The sequence below is a fragment of the Limanda limanda genome, chromosome 17 (genome assembly GCF_963576545.1).
Source record: "Limanda limanda chromosome 17, fLimLim1.1, whole genome shotgun sequence".
Classification (NCBI taxonomy): domain Eukaryota; kingdom Metazoa; phylum Chordata; class Actinopteri; order Pleuronectiformes; family Pleuronectidae; genus Limanda; species Limanda limanda.
Window position 1 is genome coordinate 4,284,401 of NC_083652.1, and position 23,123 is coordinate 4,307,523.

Genomic DNA, 23,123 nt, shown 5'->3' on the forward strand with positions numbered 1-23,123 from the left:
AACAGCGAGTTTCAGCAAGTGCCTTCTGCCCCACAGAGACCAAAACATTGTCATCAGGCACTTTTACTTACTGAATCTTTTGTTCTTTTCAGAGGCCAGAAACCGCAACACACAAACTAGTCATGTAATGACTGGGCAAGCATGAGTAAAAACAATTAGTCATGTTTAATCTTTCACTCTAATTGTGTCTCGATGAGGGATGTGGCGTGTGTGTGTCACATCCCTCATAAGTCCTTAATAGCAAGGACAAATTTTAAACTGTTATTTAACTGTATGAAAAATAACAGAAATCACAGGCAGAGGTTCATTCATACTTTTTGTAAAACCGTGCAGCAGATATTAAGACGGTGATGTTGAGCTTGTATGTTGTGAAATATTCATATTTTACATATTTCTTTCTTTGATTTGTACTTATGTGGATTGTATGTATTGCTCTTCAATTTGTATTTATACAATCACAAAAAAAATCTGTAACATAAAAATAATCAGCAGACATTTTGACTCCAACATTCAATAGTTTTATTGTGAAAAAGTCTCTTCATACCATCGCCTTGAAACTGTACAATCAATAATTTAAAAAAAGGAAAAACGTTCAGGTTAGTGTGTGAAGAAACTGTCTCTCTCTCACTCTCTCACACAAACACACACGCAAACACTTCAGATTACTCAGCAGCTTTAGCCAAAAACAAGAATAGTGTTTTACATGTGTTTGTCATCATAAAAACAGTGCTCCTTTACACAAAAATGCCCACCAGAGGAAAAATCAATCTCCCATCATCCTCTGCAAACATTTCCATCATTTCCAAAAAAAACAAAAAGGAGCAAACTCAGCTTATATCAGAAGATATGATGACAACACTGAGGAAGTCCACATGAGAGCAAAAGAAGACGTGGAAGCAACGGTTGTGTCGTCACAGAGAAAGAAACTGGTTGAACTACACAACATCATCACACCCATTGATGGTTAACATGCTCTGTGAGGCAGCAGCAACAATGATCAGTGGCTTCTCCTGTTCGTCAGAGTGGGAAATCTTGGCAACAAGCACGACTCGGCTCATTTAACAGAATTTTTCTTAAAATGCTGGTGAGGAAGAACCTGTTAACACAACGTGTGTGTTGGCTGTTTTATCCTTTAATCGAGAGATACACAGCAGCAGATTGAGAGTCCACCAACACTACACACTGAAAATGAACAGACACTGAGCCTGAGCTGGGGAGGGCAGTGTCAATAAACAGGTTAGAACTGAGAACCTGATCCAGCTCTTTTTATTGTTGGGACGGGAAAATGACAGTAAACAGATGCTGAGAAGAACCACGAACAAACCGGAGTGAGCAGAGCATCTTCCCATAAGGAGGATGAAATAGTAGCGAGGAGAGCTGGAGCAGTGGGGGGTGGGGTGCTAATGAAAGCCTACAGAGATCTATGAAAAGCATCTATTATTCAGCAGGCATGAATCATGGGGCAGAGTGTGGAGGCAGTGGAGTGGATCAGAGGGAAAGACGTGCAGCAGTCGGTCTCATGGGAAATCCAGACGCAGCAGTGTGATGGTTCAAAAGCTGACGACTCTGAAGAGTTCACGTGTTCGAGCTCATTTCAACACAACGCGGCAGTTTGATCATGGAAGACGAAATAGAAGAAAAGATGAAAATCCTCTCGTTCAAGAAGGTGAAACTGAAGATTGTTCAACAAATAATTATTCATTGGCTATCGACACCATTTCTGATCAATTGCATTTAGGTACGCTTAATGTAACGAGGATCCACTGGTCACTGTCATGGAAACAAAAACCAACCACACACTGATGTATGAGCTGAAACCACCGATTGTAAAAATAAAAGATGGACGACGTGTACCCACATCCTGCCACTGTGCAGAAACCATCTTGGATACAAACGTGAAAGTAGGTTCACGGTTTCTTATAAATATGATGAGATTTTAAAATCTGTTAAACAGAAAAGAAGAGCAGAGACAGACACAACAACATGTGCTGGATTTTTCCGTAAAATGTATTCTGACTGACTGAAGAAATTTATTTCAATAAGAGTTTCAGCTCTTGTTAACTATGTCCTAATATTATAATGATTATATAACTAAGCACACTCAATCATTTATAAGAATCGTGATGAGTTGAGTGTATTTGTGTACGTGTGTGTACATGTTTTTTGAAACACAAATAGCAGGAGAGAGAGAGCAGGAGCTAGAGAGAGAAAGAGCGAGAGCGAGGAAGACGGCTGGGCTGCGTGACGCAGATGTAAAAGTGCCCACTCCATCTCATCTGTTAGCTGTTAGAAGCTCTCAGCCCAAACACAAAACATCAAAACAGCTCCCTAAAAAGAGCAGTGGAGTTGGTCTCAAAGGAAAAATGGGCCTGAAGCAAAAAAGATCCAAACAAGACGGACAAGTCAAGTTATATGTTTGTGAGGTGTTTTAAAGATTTAAGTTTTGAGACGGGAACCAAGGGCTCTGAGCTCAGGAGGGAAGTTGAGAGACAAACTAACACACACATGATGGTTTTGGTAATTTCATGATTCTTCAACAATAAGAAAAAGTAATATTTCCTCTTTACCCTGTTTTGTTTGTCCCTTGTGGAATTCTGTTCAATTGGCATCAAGTTAAGAGATGAGATTCATAAAAGATGTAGCGACATTAAATAGGCCACTCGTTTTTTAAATGCAGTGGTTTCTACAGCAACAAGCATCAGTGAATCCCCAATGGAAGTAGACTGTGTAAACCACAACCCAAAAATCTGCTGCACTCATTAAAAATACATGTGTTGTGTTTGTGGAATCGATCCAATCTTACACTTTTGTTTAAAACTGACCCAAAAGCTCTGGCAGGTAAAGGTAGCCTGAAGTCACATGCGAACACATCTGGACCTGAGACCTGCTTCAGGTATTGTTGCGTTTGTCTGACGACCTCAGCTTCAACACCAGACGGGAGCGGTCACTCAACTTGTTGCCAAGATTTCACTTCAGCAAGTGTTATAGATCACACAAAACGTTTTAAACTCCAAAGCACAGTGAGCATTCAGACCATAGACTGGAAATAAAGATGGACGACATGTCTCCACTTCCTCCCACTATTCAGAAATGAAGCCAAATATCTTGAATATCTCGCTGCCATTTTGCCCTTTTGAGGCATTTAGAGTCAATGATCGTGGGGGGGAGCTGCTCCAATACAGAGGCTCGACCAATCTTGAGTCATAGTAAGCTGTCAATCGTGACGTCTGTTTAGGTATGGCCTATGCTACAGCATGCCACCAGGGGGCGATCAAGATGATGTGGCTTCACTTTTGTCGTCGGTTTGTGAGCTGCCATTTTGAAGCACCTAGTTTGGCAAATTTGGTTTTCGAAAGCAGAGGTGACCATATTTAGAGGAGTTGGGGGGTGGAGCCTGACAGAGCTTGCGGACACTACACGCCCAGCAGCACCTGCGGCCTGCACCCATTGGACGGTACTATTTGACTCTAAATGGGACCGTAATTTACAAAAAAAACATCATGCTGTGTTGAAGACTAGAAACAAAAGGTTGAGACAAATCATCCTACTTTACTGATATAATTAACTAAATGAGAAGTCTTAGACTTAGACTTCTATAGAAATTGACATCTTTGTGTCCCTCTCCTGGTCATTTAAGAGAATACGGGTTTCAGGCACTTAACCATTGGCTTCACTCTATGGAACTGGAGTCTACGTCCATTTCTATTAACAGTCTATGGTTCAATCAGGAGTGGACTGATAAGGAACTGGTTACTAGTGTCTGGATCGTTAGCTTATTGGTCAATAATACAGCAAATTAACAGAGTTGTGGATAGAAAAAGGTGGAAGTATAACCAGACAGACAGAGGCAAGAAATAAATGTGCAAGAATAAGGTGAGGAGTTAATCTCCAGGTGACGTCTGTGATACAGAGACATGGCAAGTGGCGTGCATCATGTACAGTAACTAAACCAGAGTTGGTGAGGGATTTCTGTACATGAAGTTAACACTCAAGCAGGTGGGAGTGGATCTGGAGTCTTTTCTCTCTTTTTGTGATTTGGATAAAGTGAGAATCAGGTCAGCAGAGACCAGTAAGTTTGTAGTCGTTCTCCTCTGATATCCTGAGGAATCATTCCAGCTTCTCTACCTGGAAATTACTTCAACTCATGAAGGTGGGAGGTGGCGATCATTCATCCCTTTATGCATAATTGCTGCTCTTCTGCCCTTCATGTTCAGGGTTGTGCTCTTTCCGTCCAACTGCCACCACTGTGAACATCCATCTCCTGATCCCATTCATTCATCGCCTTTTTCACAGACCCTCGGTGAAGCTGTGAATTAGGAGATTTTACAGTTGTTGCGGGTGCAGTTCTGCGGAGGGCTCTGCGGTGGACGGATGGACTTGGAGCGCTTCAGGCTGTTGCCTTTAGAGCCGCCGGCTGGGTTGGCCAGAGAGTAAGAGCGTCCATGCATCATGACGGCGTTCATGCCATTGGCCATGGAGAAGGATTTGAGGTGGGACTTAATGGCAACAGGCAGCGGGAGCTTGTCGATGAGGTGGACTGGGGTGCATGACACGATGGCTCGGCAGCAGAGGTCCTGGAGGCTGAAGACTGCAGGGAGGTGCAAAGAGGGGGGAGTTGAAAAGACAATCTGATATAATATAAAGCACAGGAGACATACTTAAATGTTCAATTCAATTATATTTGTATAGCGCCAAATCATAATATACATGTTCACTGTGTAAGATTTAGATTGAAAGGGAACTATTTTCCTGAAATTAAATACCAAATAATCATATTGATGTTTTCACCACTGTGTAATTACCTGAATTGTACAGTTTTTTTTCTTTACCCTAAAATAAGCCCATTATATTTAAACACTTTATATTCCCATTGGGAATACGGAGGCCTCCACGTTTTATTAAACACCTTTTGAGTTTTATGACAACTGAAGGCTACCACAGGTTCTCTGTCATGTTTGGAAGAGGACGGTAAGGTGATGGGTATTCAGCTGCAATGTGCAGCTTCTCCACTAGATGTCAGTAATTTCTACACACTGAACCTTTAATACTGAGTCTTAATAGGGGATTACTCTTAATTACTTCCACTGAGGAGGTTGTTTTCCAACCTGTTTGTTACACAAAAATAGAAGAAAGGATTTCCACAAAACCTGGTGAAAGGATGCTGTATAGGTAAAGGAAGAACCCATCACGTTTTGGTGCAGATCTGGAGCAGGTTTTTTTTCACTTTCTTTAGCATTGTGAGTTTTTTTTAAGAATAATTCATGTTTAGGGGACTGATTTCGGTATGTGTGTGAAATTTGGTGGGCCTTGGAGTAGGTATGTACTCTAATGAACCCAACACTCCACGTTTACGTGTCTTTAAAAATCCAACATACAGGTGCTTTTCAACATTATTAATGTTGCTAAGCTCCCATTAATCAACACAGATTTTCACATTATCTAGTTTCACACCCGCAGCACCCCCATCCTCTCACCTCTGTTGGGCCTCCAGAACTTCTCCATGCCATGCCTCATCAGGACGATACGAGACAGCTCTGTGAAGGACTCGATGACGTTGAAGTTGCACAGAGGGCTCACCTCGAAGAACGTCATGCCGTTCTTCTCGGCATATGCCCTGGCCTGCTCAGTGGGAACTTGCCGTTTGAAGGCCAGATGTAGCCGGTTGCCTACGAGGATTCGAGGCACGCCTGGTGCATGCTGGGAGGAAAAAAAGACAAAATACAAAGGTCAGAGCTACCCAGATATTTTGATAAATAAATATAAATAAAAGATAAGTAATTCATTGAATCAATAGAACATTTACAATCAATTTGTTTTAAATTTTGTTTGTGAATTACGTTTTTTTCAAACAATCTTTGAACTGGCCGCCACCTTGAAACAAATACAACCAAAGACGAGGGTCTAATGTAGAAAATATCCAGTTTTTAAGCAATAAAAGTATCAAGTGAAATAAAAAAAAATTCTGAACTGAAGACACAAACACACACACACGCGCACACATATATATTTATACTGAACTGGACACATTTTTCTGGCTGTTCTTGACAAAAAGGCATGAAAAGAGAAATACTGTTGATGTCAGAGCAGCATGCTGGTGTTGACTGGGAAAGCTGTCATACTTTGATAACAGTAGAAAACTCTCAGACATGCAGTATTTGCAGTTTCCATTCAAAAGTGTCAGACAAAGGATCAGAGGGATGTTATGTTCACACAAAGTGACCAGCAGGAGGCTTGTTATTAATTTAAACAACCTCGAGGTAGCAGTGTGCATTTTCCTCTGCCACTTCAGCTCAGATCTCATCCTCATCTGCTCTGACAAACCCAATGAATCATGATGGCAGCGAGAGGCCAGCCTCCTCTCCTGCTTCCCTCCTCTTCAGTCTCTCTCCTCACAGTTTCCTCCCTGTTGTCTTTTCACGCTGCTTTACACTCACAAAGGAAACAGCAGCAGCAGCTGTGGCATTGGAAAGGAAGAAGCAGCAGCAGCAGCAGCAAAACACTGGGGGGCGTTTCTATAAATGTCAGGATTGGCGCTTCTTGGTGACCAGTAAGATCACTGGAGTTAAAGCAACACTTATAAAATAAAATATGATGTTATGTGACATAACAATGTACCTAATTTGCATAATGCTCATTTAGCTATTAGTCTGGCTGTAACAAAGCCAGGGAGAGTAAGTGTGAAGACTGACAATTGAAGGCTGCAGTAAAGACGTACATTGAACATTATAACATGTAAACATTTATTTTTGTAAGCATTAAACAAGTAATAACCCAAAGAGAAGGTGGTCGAAGGTGGAGCAGGAAAGGCTGAACTGAAACATACATTCCACAGGACAAAAATAACCCCTCCAAAACACACAGAGTGGATATCCTCTTTGTTTCTAAGTCAGCAGGAAGGATATGTTGCCAGCAGCACACACACACACACACGCACGCACACACACACAGAGTTTGTCTCCAGTTACATCTATCGATCGTGTATCAACTCAGCGCATTTTATAATTGCTCAAGTTTGAAAATATGATACAATTATATTTCAGTGACCTCTGCTGGATTGTAAGACCCAGTCTGATTGTTGCAGAATCAAGCCGAATCAATACTCAAGACAAATGAATTCATACATGCACAAAATGCATGTATGAATGAATTTGTAGATATACTTGCTGTTTATTACGCATACATGATGGCTGCCTTGCGTACCCTGCGTCCATTCGTAGCCTCAAATGTGAACGTCCTCAGAAATTAAAACTATGCGTTCGCCAGATGCAACATGCGATTGACCTTTAGGGGCAGTGTAGTAGTTATATTAGGGAACAAGTGGTGTATTGTCAGCGGGCTAATCCGGCGAAGAAAATCATCAAACATCCTGGCCGACATTCGAAAACACTGGTGGTGTTTTTCATCATCAATTTCTTGCATTGCCAGGATGAGAGAAATGTACTCGCCATTGTCACGCCGTGCTCGGTTTAAGGGCCTTACAGACCATCCACGATGGATCTGAATCTTTTTCTGCTGTGACCTCAGAATGAACAAAATGTCACTATGTTTATGGTTTACATCATGTTTAGTTTACATCATGCTAATCCGGAATTTCTATACTGTCAGGTGTATATCTGGCCTAATGGTCTTGCACAGACTGTAAATGAAGATGGACAAACTGTAATGTAGGTCATAACTCCAGAAATGTTTATTTTCTCAAAGTTGCATTCTGTCATTAGGTCGGTCTTATAACAATGATGAATCTCCAAGCTTTCATGTTACTGATAAGTTTGGTTTTAATTAGTTATTATTTGATAACCCTGATATCAAGACAAATTGAGACATCATTATTGACAGAGAAGACTGACTAGCGATTGTTCGAGCATGTGTATGGGGTGAACATTGATTCTGCGGCTCCACAACACGATGACTAATGAACAGACTCCAAGTGATGTCAAAAGTACAAGATGGCAGAGCCAGTATCTGAGATATTTGAGATTCATTTTAGTGGCGTTGCATCTTCAATCTTTATTTACAGTATAGGCTTTCACCTCATAAATGCATTATAACCCTTATAGTACTATAATATTATGAGGTATTATATCCATGTCTCTACCATAAATCTACCTTGCCCCTCGGGCTGAGTTTAATGATCTGAATGATTTAATATCAATTCATAAAATCCCAACATAGGTCTTTTATGGCCTTTCCTGTGGATGCATGGAGCTTTAACCCCATAAGTCTTGCGACTCATATAAAGATCTGGCAACATGAGAGAAAAAAAGATGGTGGGGGCTCCTCAACTGAAGACACCACGACCCTGTAACCAAAGGCATCCATCCACCTACCTCATCAATCTCTCTGATCCACCTGTCGATGCCATCAAATGACCACCGGTTGGTAATGTCATACACCAGCAGGATCCCCTAAAGACATAGAGACAAAAGGTAAGTGGATCAGCCTTTTCCTGAAGGATTTTTGATCAATATTGTCTACAAATAACCCTTGTATTGTCTCTTTGACCAAAGAGTGGACCATAGGTTCAGGTCGAACAGAGTGTATTTGTGTTCTCTCACCTGAGCCCCGCGGGAATAAGAGCGAAAAATGGTGCAGAACCTCCCCTGTCCTGAGGTGTCCCTGAAGATACAAAGAAAGAATTCCAGTCAATTCACATCTGTTAAGTAAGCAGGAAATTACATTTAAAATGTAAGCCTTTTTTTACTCTAAAGCTTGAAAAAAATCACAGTCTGTTTTCATCAGTAATCAAACCCAAATGTGTTGACTCACAGGAGCATTAACAACTCAGCACCACAAGGCCAGTGTTGATGTGAAAACATGTCATTCATATTCATGACCAGTATCCTTGTTGTGCATTCATGTGGGTATGTTTAAAAAACAAACATATAAAGATTTTCAGATAATTGGAAACATGTGACACAGCAGTTCTAATCTTAAAATTATAGCAAGTAAATGTAGAGAAGTTGGTGGACAGTGTTACTTCCACTTTATAAACTCACAGATTTAATGTCTTGCACATGATTACTTATAAAACTCTACTCTCAGCATTGTAAAGCAAACATCGCCAGACTACATGTGAGCCTGACCAATCAGTGACCTATGCCCTGTCCCAATTCACCCCTTAGCCCAACCACTTGGCCGTACCGCTTTGTTTTGTGTATGGCCTTAAAAGGGGAAGTGTTGTCCCATTTCTCTATGTAATGTAGTCGTAGTGGGTTCAGTTTGGGCTGAGTTTCTCGTTTGCCTCCTCGGACAGACTGAGAGGAGTCATGAGACAGAAATGGAAAGGATGTAAGGTGCAGAACAAGAAGAAGGGATAGAGTGTGAGTGAGATTAAAAGAAGACTGTAGATAATAAACAGTAAAATAACACACACATTGAGGAGAGGAGAAAAGACTGATGCAGCAAAAACAAAGACGCTTCTGCATCACAGGGCTGCTTCTGAACTATCCTCTCCGGGGGACGAAGAGGCGTTGGTTCTCCCCCGAGGAGCTGAATTCCTTGGCCTACTTCCACCAAACAGGTCTCGCCTAGCACTGTAGAGTCTGAACTAACGATTACACACATCTGCTGCATCTCTACGGATCCAAAATTATTTGTAAGGTGTGTACAATATGCAGTGCGCCAAGATTTTCACCCACTGGCAGTAAAATCTTTTCAGTATTTCAATGTTAGGTTAAGCTGGGTGCTTTACAACATTAAAACTTCATTATGTAATCCCTGACAGAATACATTTTTATGCTTTATGGATCAAATGTGCTTTAAAATGCTATTTTTTACATTCAGTGTAAGTAAATAGTTTTAGACATGTTCAAATTGCTCTGTGTTAGGGTTAGGGTTCGGTGCAGATTGCTACACACATTTGTCAGTAACCACAATTATGTGGAAAGTCAGACTCCTTTTGTGGATGATGCAGAGAAAAGTATTTAGTAGTTTGGAACCACAAAATGCAACCGAGTTAAGTCATTTTTAACTATTTTGGCTGAAAAAACGAACAAAAACAATTAATGCCAAGAAGGTTTAGTATGGTGCTGTACTGAGGAGGAATAAAAGGAACATTTCCCACCTAACTTGTTTAGTCTGCACCTTCAGACTTGACAGTTTAGTCTGAAGTAAAATAACAGGTGTGAAAGGTGCCTCGGGCGACGGTCCAACAGACCATAAATGAGTCCCACCAAAATAGGTGGTCTTGGTCTGGATCAAACTAAACTATGTTTCGCCTCATTTGCAGTGAGAAAACCCTTTTTTAGATAGTTCAGACTTTCTGACCTATTGCAGGAAGTTGAGACAGAATTAGACAATAGAAGAAGACAAAGAAGCGGAAGCAGCTTGCAGGACGGCTTGCAGTCTTTGCCTCAACGGTATAATGTTTGCACAATGAAGGGACCTTTTTGAACTAGTGTGGAGAACTGCACCTGAAGTTCATGATGATGGTAGAAAAACCATAATGATATCACAGTGGCAACCAAATGAAACAGTTTATTCAATTTCTCCATTGAAACAGGAGGACTACTAACTGCATGACTGACAACATCAGACACACACCCGTCTTCAAACCAATTAATGTCAAGTATAGGTAGATGCAGCCCACATAGGTGATGATGATAGGACGCATGTATGGCATACAATTCTTTGGGGCTCTCACTATATCACAGTGTGAAACTAAAACTAACCAGATCATATGTAAACAATGTAACATGGACATGACGCTTGGTTCCGCCTTACAGGTGTGAAAACGCTCTGAGAGTAGACGCTAGAGAGAGAGCAGCAGTCACTACTCTCTACTATTGTACAGACATGACGGGTTATTTGTTCGGTGGTGACTGTTGCTTACCAGAGCTCAAGCTTCACTCTTCTCCCATCCAGGAGAATGGTGGTGGTTTTATAGTCGATACCTGGAGAGAGGGCGAGAGAGAAGGGCATTAGACAGATAGATGCATCAGGAGGGTCAACATCGATCATGGTTATAATACTGCAGTGAGACACAAGCTGCTGCTCGACAAAATGGTTAATCTTCTTCTAACCCACAACAGCTTTCACATTTAAAGTGTAAGTCTTTGAGCTTTATCTCTCTTGTTATAGTTCCTATTGTAAATCTCTTGTTGACTTATTTTTTTACCAAAGTTAACTACTAGGTCCAGCCCTTTCCCATTCAGTCATAAAGGTAATTTTTGTATTTGTTGATGGATATTGTTCAACACAGCAAATTAAGCAATATTTTAAGAGCAGACCGATTTCTGTGCTTGGTCTTCTCCTGTTCATCCGCTACATCCTCCCCCTCGGAAATATCAAAGAAAGTCATGACGTAGTTTATAATAAGCGTCACACGGACCAAGAACCATATGTACTGAGGAAGTTTCAGGATGCCGGTTTACAGCCTCAGGTACTTACTCATTTTTCCGTTTATGTCCTATCTGAAAAACCTGTCGGACAGCTTAACCTGTCGCTCTGCAGCTGCACTCCTGAACATGTTCCTCTCATGTTCACTTTTACTGAAGCTGCTTTCAGACATACACCTCAGGACTTTCTCCTGAGAGGCTGTGAACGCAAATGTCTAGCTTTTCTAGACATATTCCCAAAAAAGGAATACAAATATCTCAGGATGACAAAGCGGTGCCAAACACGTAGAAGGTGCAGATGAAGATGTCGAGAGAGCTTTTGGTGATGGTAGCCAATGCCGGTGATGTAAACAAACACACAGTGGAATTAATACAATAAGTCCTGCCTCTGCCTGTTGCGCCCACCCCTCACCTGAAAGCTCCAGATAGTTCTGTATTGTATTGTGCCTGAGCAGAGAATCTTCTGCTGCATTGTTCATGTGTGAAAGGCAACCTCCGGAGAAAGTCCGGACCCAATTCGGCCTACAACCTCTGGAGTTCTGGACTGAAAACAGCTTATAAGTTGGCCAAGGAGGAGAGAGACAGGAACCAAAATCACTTGTATGACACAAGTTAAAATGATGCACAGGTTACACACCAAAATGTATATTACTGGGTAAAAATTCATACCATAAGGGTTTTAAATGCAACCTAAAAGTTATGTTTGCATAATAAGCGACAGAATTATTATCTGAAATTGACTGTATATTAAGCCCCTAAATATTTCTTTGCTTGTAAGGTCCATTTAAAATCACTCTATAAAAATAAAAACCATAGTAGTTTGAACATTCATTCTTTTTCCACAAGTCTTCTACCTCATTATTTTGTGTGCTCGTGATGAGGTCATGTATCATGATGTGGTGAAAAATCTGTTGATAATGCACAGTGGCTCCAGGGAGTGGTGGGAGCAGAGCGGAAAAATTTTAATATCTCAAAAACTAAGAAAGGTTCATTGTTCAAGTAATTTATGGAGTGGTTCATATTTCTACATTTAGAAATATTTAGAATCTATATGTTTTACTGCAGATGTCAGAGCACAATTACTGTGTGTATTATTGACTAAGGTTTATAACTTTTTCATATGAAAAAGTAAATCTATATGAAGCAGTTGAACATTCTCCAGGATGAATCCAAAGTTGACGTTGTGACCTGGTGTCGGTTCAATCCCGGATGATGTCTTAGTTTACATGTTGTTTCAATTTTTTTTTCAATCTTAAAATATTACCTGCTGCTCAGGGCCTGGACAGTATGTCCATGTGGTATGTCTCCTAACAAATGGTTACCAGGACGCCCCACACTACATAAAAAGATCACAGGTCTGAAGCTAAAGATTGAATTATCATTCTTCCCATTGACTATTTTAAACTGAAGCCAGGAGACCTGACAGAGGACTGATATAATGTTTTTGTTTTTAATTGTAAAGAAATTGAGAAATATTTTCAGAGAAAAGATTGGTCAGCGTGGAATGATAATTCAACTTATTATTTCAGCTTCTATTGCCCTAAAAGGCTCAAAAAACTCTCGCTCAAACACCAATGACCGACTGGATATATACTTTATTAACTGGAAACAGTTAGGCAGACTCATACATGATTGCACCAACCTCATGGAGTCAGTGGCTGCTGGCTAACAGCATTAGCAATTTCTTCGAATTTTCCAGGCAACATTAAACTGCAGCAGAGCTGAAGTGCTGAGCTCAGGCAGGTTTAATTGAATTGGAGTGAGTGCAGGGCTTCGTAGCAAGTGCTTCCTTCCTTCTTGTTGCCAGGGCTCACTTATCAATAGATAATCAATAGCTGCTCTCATGTCATAGCTGAAATCTGCTGCTTCTATTCTGCGGGGCTGACGTTGTTTGCTCTCTCTCAACGCTATGTTATGCTTGTATGTTTAGACTGTCGGAGAGGCACTGATTCAACAGCACAAAGCAGCGTAAGTCTGAGATATTGAGAAACTGTTTATCCAGGTGTTTCTGCAATTGGTTAATTTAGCAAAAAGATATTTTCTATTGTAAAACTACCCAGAGAGGTGGGATTTAGACAGATCTAATAAAGGGACAGCTCCATCAGTAAGCAAAAGTATTACAACATTAGAATATAATTTGTGTGAAGCTGTAATGTAAAAACAAATTATGTTCAAAAGTGGAATGCAATCAAAATGTCCAACTCAGGTTTTAACTGATATAGCTGCACAATGTAAATGTTCCATCTGTGCACTGTAATGTTATATATATACAGTGATACTAATAATAATAATACTGTAACATTATTTATAATCTGTTTACATTATATTTATTATTTCTATGTTATATTTCCTTGTATTTATATTGTATTTTCACTTTATTTCTTTTACTGATGATTCTATTTTTACTATCCCATTTGCATCTGTTACACAGCAAATTTTCCCACATTGGGGATAATAAAGACGCAGATCTTAAAGCAATAAACTGAAACTGAAATCCTGGAAAAAATGATTGCAGTCTGTGGCTGGAAAAATAGCTTTAAACTGAGCTAAATAAAACAATTTAGTCTAATATAGAGCAGTCTCATTAAACTGTGCAATGCGTGACTGTATCATGTAGGAATATTAGAGCAAGACCCAGAATAGAAAAGGCTAATGTAAATGTGTGTTGTAACCACTGAATATGAAACATCCCCAGGGTGTAAATCACATGTGCAGGTTGTGAAGGCAGAAATGGAAACAGGGAAGAAAAGAAAAGGGAGAAACAGTGAGCCAAGAGCAGAAAATGTGATTGGACAGCAGTGAGGCTGCACCTCTGTTTAAGCTCTATGGTAACACTGAAGAGTCTGTGTCTCAGTCTGAGCATCTTTCAAAAGGCTAACAACAGCTTTTACTTTGAATTTACCTCCATATATACACATATATTCTACCAGCCCCATGTTATCTCTGAGCTGCGTACAACAATAATTGCTGTCTATGGATATGCCATCATCAAACAGCCAGACCACTGCCATGGAGAAACAATGGACCGCCGTCCCTGTCGACCCCTGGGGAATATTCCATTGTTAGTGTGAGCTGAATAAAACAAACTTGACCAGCAGCTGAACTGAAAGTGTATTGCATTTTAATTCTCTTGATCAACTGTCTGTGAGATTCGAAACCCTATTGTGGTACAACTTGAACCTGAGTGTTGTATATTCTGACAACGGCTTCATACAGAGGACAAACCAAAGCCAACAGAGATACCCCCGGAAAGCCATGTGAACTATCAGGAGGGATGGTGTCAAATAATCACTGGGGATACAACTAATGCTGAAATTATTAGTTAAACAACAGTAAATTAATCTGATAATCAAAAAGAATGTCACTCAGTAGAGCGCATACTTTGCCAAGGGCCGCAGTCCGCATACTAAACCACATTCAAATTCATTAGATACAGATTTTTATTTGGATCTGCACCAAATTTTACACACATCCTATCTCCCAATCTTAAGCTGCTTTCAGACACTGAACTCAGGAGATTCTTTGCACTATCTCCAGAAGAGGTGCATGTGTGAGCACAAATGTCCTAGTGAGAGTGTCTGGATTATCTGCAGAGTTTGGGCGATAAAAATCTGCCAATAATACTTTCACAGACATATCAGTATCAGCGTTTATGTTTGCTGGTATGATATTTTTTAGAATACACAATGCAGAAAAGATGTCTATTAGTGTTCAAGATAATTCAAATTCTAAATATTTTATTTAGTTATTTCCAAAAACATTTCATGCTTAAACTGTAAAATATGAAACCACAATTTAATTTCTTTGTCATATGGGTTTGACAAGGACATCTTAAGGATTATTGGCAATTTTTTTAGATGCATATATCGACTGATTGGTATCAGAAATGTTTTACTATCTAATGAAATGATATCGGTCGGAATCTTTACAGAACTATCCAAAATGTCAACTCAACAAGGTCACACACATAACAACAACATCCTGTTGTAACACAGATATCTTTAGGAGAAAGACAGTGTATGGTCCATTAGTAATAACTGATAACACATTACACTGATCACAGACAATCGGACAGATCGATCTCTCCAACAGTCAGATAGGGAGAGAGATCACAGCCTGAGGACAATATCGTCCAATCAAAACCAGTTATTGTGGCCGGATCTTCTCCTGTTAAAATATTTATGACCTAACAAGAATCGCCATGTTAACGTCTCCTTGCAAGAGGGGGGAGAATCACTACAGAGCTTCTCTCTGTATAAACATCTCAGTGGGAAGCTCGTTTGGATGCATTAATGAAGCTTTCAACTCGTATCATTAAGAACAACTTCCTCTTATAGAAACTACTCAGGTGAATTTTGAACAATGTAGCCTTTATATTAAATAGGGCTGTACAGCGGTGTGCAATTATAGTTTAAGGCTGCAAACCATTCTTTACGATATATAGTTAAACGAGGCACTCACAGTAACACAGACTGAATGCATTGCCCTAAGTTTCTTTGCTTGTGGGAGTTACTAGACTACTGTCGACGATATATGATATTTATTTTCTATTTGCTCCAAATGTGCTTGAGCCCACCAGGGTTGCACCTGAAAGAATAATAATAATGTCATACAAACAATGAGAATACACGTGATTAATGCATTAATGAAACAAACATTAAGGAAACAAAATTATAGTCAGATCTACTCTTGCCCTAATGATTGGACTGACTATAAAAGCATTGCCTTGTGCATTCACACAATCAACAAGCAACTGTAACTGTGTTTCTTTTAGCCTGGACAATGTGTTTGTACTCCTTGTATTTTTCTAATACAATAGTTGGCGCCTCGTTCGTGAAATAAGCAGGTCTGCTGCCGGTACACTTTTCCATGTCGACTATTGGTCATTTGCAGTAAACACCGCCCCTTTATTGTGTACGCACTCATATCTAGATGCGAGAAACCTGGGTTGACTTACTGATTTGATAATCAACACCGTGTGACTATTAAGCCCCACTGCGCTAGTTAGGTTAACCTGGATAATGGAAAGATATCCTGGGTATGTTGAACTTGCTTCGTACTACAGTCCTATGGTCTGATGCATTCACAACAACAGGAAAATGTCCAGAACATTCAGGTGATGGGTGGAGCCTGTAAAGAGCATGCAGGACGTAGGACGTTACAGATAAATCCTGCTGTCAAAGCACTGTTTTTTCACAGCACATAAACACCAGCATCAGCCCCTATCAACAAAATCTTTCGAAATGTCTTCGTCTTTTCGAGTTGACATCTTCGCCTCTGTCTTCTATGTGTATGGCAACTCTTCCTCATCCCAAGTTATTTTTATTCTTTCAGTTTAGTGTTCGTCAGTTGTTAGAAAGATAATCAACACCCCACTCGCGAGCTGTGAATGTTCCAGACATTTTCCTGCTATATTGTCAAATGGGCTTACTCAGACTTTTTCAGGACATTTTACTTGCCGGAAAAAGTTACAGAAATATCTGCTAACAACTGACTCAGACATTTGTGTTCTCACATAGAGCCCCTCTGAAAGATTTCGAGAAAATGGCTAGACTACAGTGGATGTCTGAAAGCAGTTTGGGTATATAAAAACAGTTAGCTTTTTTGGTGTACAGATAATTTAACTATCTATACAACTAATCATTGTTTTTATTATATACGGAAACGCGATACATTCGATCAAGCAGCAAATTCTCATGTTTGAATAGCTGGAAGTAGAGAATTTCACATATTTGGGCTTCAAAAATAACTTTAACATTTAATAATTTATTACAATAGATTCTGGTTCATTTGCTTTGGACTTCATAATGAATTATTGGCTCTAAGAACATGATCATTTAATAGCATAAAACCTTACATTACAGCCCTTCACAACCAGAGCAAACTTCCACCACAGTAAATTGTGTGTCTTTCAGTCCAATCCCCATTTATTTGTAATGAACTGCCTCTCTCAGTGCTGCTAACAAACTGTAATGGGGATGTCTACACATGTTGCCTGATGGAGGGTCTTCACACTGCTGCTAAACGCCAAAAGGCAGGATTCATTAGGTACCGTAATGCTGGTGTAAAGCAGTCACTCTGCTGACTGATGTATTTTTCATGAACAGTTGCTGTCATTCCTCAGGGGAGGTGACACTTAATCTTTATCTGAAAAACTGAACAGGTTCTCAGGGAATTATCTGCAGCAGCATCACTCGGGAGGCCAGTTTTCAGGAGCGAGTATCTCAACATAGCTGTTACCAGGCATCTGATATTCTCACATCAGTGGTTTACAGGGAAGACGAGGGTCTAATGAGGCTGCATGCATGTGATGGTTGTACTCTCTTCTTTTTGTCCTGCTGTTCACCTCATTACCGTCTCTAAACAAACTCAATCTATTAGTGTCATCAGAGTGACACAGGAATCTTTTATAAAATCTCTGAGCAAAGACAGAGTAACCCTGTGCTATTTATGGACCATAGTAGAGTTTCTGTGGGTTTAAGCCAATTACAAAACTAAAATTTTAAGCTGACTACGTTCCTAAGCGCGTTACATTTTAAAGCGTTAATTTATTTTTCTGTCAGCGGTGCAGCCATTAGCTTTATCACATTCCAGTACTTTATTGAATTACCAAACTGCAGTTGGATGCCTTCTCAGCCAGTACAATTTCTGTCAACATAAACATGTAAGTTCACTTAGACTGTTACCTTTGACCAGCAAGTTCTAATCAGGTCATTCTTTAGACAGAAACTTATTGAACTTATTCAGTTAGCATCTGTAACATTAAAATCTAAACATTTCATGAGTCTGGCAGTAAATTTGGTGAGAAGCACACTCCATTAAGCTAAAATACATTTGTATGTATCTAAATGCCAAGGCATATTGCTAAAGTTGAGTTAACAGCATTGTTTGCTTTTTACCGCTAAACATGATTGAAGCTGATTAAAGAAAGCATAGAACCACCATCATACAGGAGAGTCTGTAGAACCAGGCTGTAGGTGTAAAACCTATTGTTTTGTTTCCTAGACTAAAAAGCATTGTTTAGTTAGTGAGTAATCAACAACAATTGTCTGCCTCACTCTCATGAGAATGGTCAGTATAATCAGTACGTGTGAATGTGTTTTTAAAGACAGTGAAGAGAGGTCATTGTGCATTGTCCTCGGTCAACGCTGTACAATCCAACTACTATGTTCAGGACATTTGTACTGAGCCAGCATGACTCAATCTGAAAAGCTCATCATCATCATCACATACAGGCAAAACTGAACCAGCAGGCCTAGTTCGCTGGGTCACGGGTGACTCACCACTGCTATAAGCATATGGGGACTCGGCCGATCCGTCTTGCAGGCTGTCCAGGATCTCTCCTTTTCCAACATCGCTGTCTCCAACCAGGAGGAACTTAAGAAGGTAGTCGTAGCTTTTCACTGGGCTGCCCTGGCTGCCCATGTCTCACATCTGAGACCAGGCCCAAAGGAGGCTGGAGATGAGCAACAGGGATGACTACGCTACCCCTCCTCTTGTGTGTTATCCCTCTGTTGTGATCCAAAACAAAGATTATGTCTGTTGTACCACTATTTGCTGAATGGAGGTCCTCCAATTTCCAGTTCTTGTGTTGCTTGTTTACTTCAGGTCTTCCAAGTTGTGTGCGAGCGGGTAATTTTCAGACTAAAACCACAGAATAACAAGGTGGATGCCAGAAGTGCGGTTCTGAGGGACAATACATTCCTACTGCTCAAGTTTAAGATGAGAAATGGGTTGGTTTGGTCAAACTCACTGGAAAAACAAAACAAATGATAAACAACTAGTACTGTGTTGAAATCTGACAGCTAATTAAATTAAATAACCAGAAACCAAAGCCAAACCTTTATCTCAATGAGATTAAAAATCTATTAAAAGGTCAAAAGCAGAGACAATCTATGTTTAACTTGAGCTCTGTCCGGACAGGATGACTCTTGAAGAGAGAAACATGCTTATTGTCTTAAATAGAATTAATAATAACCTCGGAGGCAATTAATGTTTATGATCAAATGTCTCTGCTGAGATACATCCTCTTGTACACGAATAACCACCGACCCTGTGTTATCCTCTCTTTTGTTCCTGTTTCTCAGGGGCTTTCTGCTTTACCTAGCAGGGAACAACAGGCTAGCACTGTCACAGAGCTAGCTGGCTAGTGTCGCTATAATCACTGCTGCTAACGTAAACAACCGCATGTAAAGCAGTACTTCTCTGACGACACGGTATCTCGTGGTACACGCAGCCGCACAATGCGGTGGGTTCCCCGCTGAAACACGACCCAACCATTAGCTATACACTTGGTATTTCACAGTAAGCTAAATGCTAACTTGGCTAGCGCTGGTCTTAGCTCAACTTCAACCGACGTCTGTGTGATTCAGGCCCACTCGTCTTTTCTTCAGTCCGGGACAGAGATTCCTGTAACTTCACTTCGTTATGTCCAGAAAATCCCATCCTCCGCGGGGAGATTTACAATCCAGTGGCATTTCTACGTCCAGTCCGAACCTGCGTGCGTGTGTGCATTGATCTCAGTCCGTGCGTTTCTCCATTTTCCTCCATGGTAGCGGATCACAGGAGCGTCTCTGCTCCGCGGTGCAACAACACTGACTCCGCAGCTGACAGATCCGCTGATCGGCCCTGAACGCAGCTGTCTGTGAGCCCGCCCAGCTCACACAAACCCCGCCTCCTGCGTGATACGATTGGACGCTGATTCCGCTGTGACGTGCACAGTGGATTTGACTGGCGGCGCGACACGTCCGTCACAGTTTGCTGTCAACAACACGCAGATGGCGAAAGAAAACAAAGGTGATTCATGTGTCTCCGAGGATGATCTGGCACGGACGGATTAGTGAAGTAAACACTGCGCGCTGAAGATAACCAGTCAGAGTAAGGTTCTGGGGGAGCATCGTGGGACAACTGGTTAGGGTCCAAGACACAGACATATTCATCTCAATATTTATTCAGCTAATGCATCTATCAAGTGTGTTCTGCTGAGACTGGGCTGGGAACATTGGCAGGACTCACACCTGTTGATGGACACGTGAATATCGCTATTGGGCCTGTTTGGATCGATAGTCTGCAAAATAAAGGTTAGAGTCAGAGCTTTATCCCAGAAGTGAAGCTATGCATGAGTTTTTTCATCTTTTATTTATTCAGTTTGACACTTTTAACTCTGGAAAACGATCCATCCATCGATTATCTATACCACTTATCCTTTGAGGGTGGCGGGGGGGCTGGAGCTGACCCCAGCTGACACTGGACGACACCCTATGTCTCCAGTCCGTCAGATAAACACTTTCCTTCTTTTACAGTAATTCATTCCAAGTCCAATCATAAGTTTAGACCATGCCAACTCTATGGATGGCAAATTCTTAATCATCCACTGCTTGATTCAATTACCTTTCTGATCGATTATAATGAAGCTTGGTACAGATTCTACATTGTTCCCTGACACTCTGATATCATCAATTGCTCTTTCAAATGTTTACATGTCGACGGTTGAAAAATTATGCTAGCAGACATTAAAGTTCTATTTTATTCTGTGCTAATGGCAGATTTGTTTCATTAAGAAAATGAGTGAAACCGAAAAGTTCCTGGATCTTCCTCTTTCTCAAACATGTTTGAGAAAACTTGCTGCACCCTGTAAAATAAGAAGAATAATGCAAACTGAGTTTCCCAATTAATATCAGTATCTGTATCCGTCGGTCGGGATCCAGCTCTGCCTTTCTAACTGCGACAGAAATACCTGACATCCACAGTCTCCTCCCAGCAGAGAGGGACCGCGTGATTGGCTCAGAGGTAGTTAGGCAGTTAATGGTGCTTGTCCTTTCTTCAGACGCACTCTTGTAGTTTGCTGAGGCGCAGACAGATCACTGTGTAAGATCCTGCCACCTTCTTGTGTCAGAATCGCTCTATTTCGACGTTTTGTTTGATGCTCAGTCAAAGTAAAAAGAAATAGAGGAAGGGTGGGGGGGCAGTCGGCTCCTGGAGGGGAATGTTTGATCAGAAAACAAAGGGTTGTGTCTCTTTGCCTTTTCTCTGCTTCCTCACCGTGAATGTGGAGGAAGTTGCATAATCTCTGAACTGGTTTTGTTTGCATTGTTGAGCTGAAAATACTTTTTCAGGGTGAAAACTCTTGTTACTGTTAAAGTATAATTCAGCTTTATTCAAACTTGAGTCTTTGGCCAATGGTAGTTAACCGTTTGATAAAGTGACGATTTGAGAAATACTGAGGTCATACGCAGCAGAGCCCTGTCAGCGTACCGTATCTTTACCATCTCACCCTCCGATTTGATCTCCCTGCAGTATGGTTAACATTAACTTCTTTACTTTCATTCTCATGCTGCCAGGTTGGCATATTTATTTCTTACTCTTGCAGAATATACCACCTCACCGCACCACTCATTATATTAATAGGTGGCGAAGTCCACAGTCAAATGGTTTAAACTTTCTAGTAATTCTTTGTTTGCTTTTTTAGCCTGAAAACAGTTAAATGTTCAAACCAGATTGTACAAATCCAAGGGCTTTGTTAAGTAGGAGTGTAAAACCAATTGTCATTATTTTTGATTAACTGGATTTTGGTGCCCTAAGCAAAGGTGGAGGAGTTTCTTTCTCTTGTGGTGCGACCAGTGTTCTGAGCAGATGTTTTGGTCGAGTTTGGAGTTTCAGTGGCACTCAGCTTTGATGAGAGACAACGACATCAAAGTCATCGTTAAACACTCTCTCTAATCTGCAGCCACGATCTACAAGAGCCTCTCTACGGCTTTGGGAGGCTGAGGAAAGCAACTTGACGCGTCCTCGATTGTTTTTTCACTTAATCAAGGGGAGGAACAGAAGAAGATGATTTCTCAACAGTCCAGCTGTCGTTTAGAGTCGCGTTTGACAAGAAACTGAAACTCTGAAGACTGGACGTTAGTGGACAAAGTGAGTCTTTGCAGTTTGACAGTTCAATTAACGTCTCCCTGTGACCTATTTGTTCAACCTGAGGGATCATTGCAACCTTATTGCACGTCCAGCCATTTGGAACCAGGGTCAAGAACATCTGCTCCTACCTGCAGCGTTTGGACACACACACACACACACACACACACACACACACATACACACAGATGTCCTAGACATAGTGACATAGATTAAATCTACCTGCAGGACGGACATATGGGCTGCTGTATGCCAGGGTCCAGCTGTGCCATTTTAGATTCCTGGCACAAAAACAAGCCTCGAGTGCGGGTGAGGGCCATTTGTTACTTCTCTAGCTCTTATTTGTCTGAGCACAGTTGGGGAACACACACATACAAACACAAACAAACAGACTTAGGTAAAGAAACTCAGACGTGTGCACAGGTTCATGCTCGGCTCTCTGCAACATTCAGTGACGTCTAGATCAGTTTTTTATCAGTTTTCATGTTCAGTGCATAATAAAGTGGGACTGATGTCACATTGTGCATCACTTCAAATAAAATAAAATTTATTTAATGATGTTTTTTTAGGGTGTGTTTCAAATGCTTATCGTGACTTTACTATTCCACTGCATTCAGTTGGCAGCGAAACAAATGGATATCCAAGGAGTGTGACGCGTATACAGATAATTTCTCACAACTTCCATCAATAGAAGCTGAATCCACTTTTATATTACACTCCAAAGATAAAAGTGTCCTTTATCTTCGACCACAACCACGTTTGTGTGAAGAGCAGATCCTCGGTTGTTGTGTGAGCAGGTTTTCCACCAGGTGTTTTACTACTGAGGAGCACTTCAGCCCTTCCCTGTGCAAAAAACCTTCTCTGTCTCGATCGTTC

General features: G+C 40.8%; 1 protein-coding gene across 1 annotated transcript; it reads right to left on the minus strand.

Annotated features, from left to right (window-relative positions):
• Window positions 1-505: 505 nt before the first annotated feature.
• On the minus strand, window positions 506-19,925 carry LOC133023241 (ras-related protein Rab-40C). The gene is made up of 6 exons (XM_061090217.1): window positions 18,620-19,925; window positions 10,832-10,892; window positions 8,556-8,616; window positions 8,328-8,405; window positions 5,475-5,697; window positions 506-4,588 (listed from the first exon to the last, which is right to left on the minus strand). The coding sequence occupies exons 1-6, from the start codon at window positions 18,759-18,761 to the stop codon at window positions 4,314-4,316; spliced, it is 840 nt and encodes a 279-aa protein (XP_060946200.1). The 5' UTR covers window positions 18,762-19,925; the 3' UTR covers window positions 506-4,313.
• Between the last annotated feature and the right edge of the window lie 3,198 nt (window positions 19,926-23,123).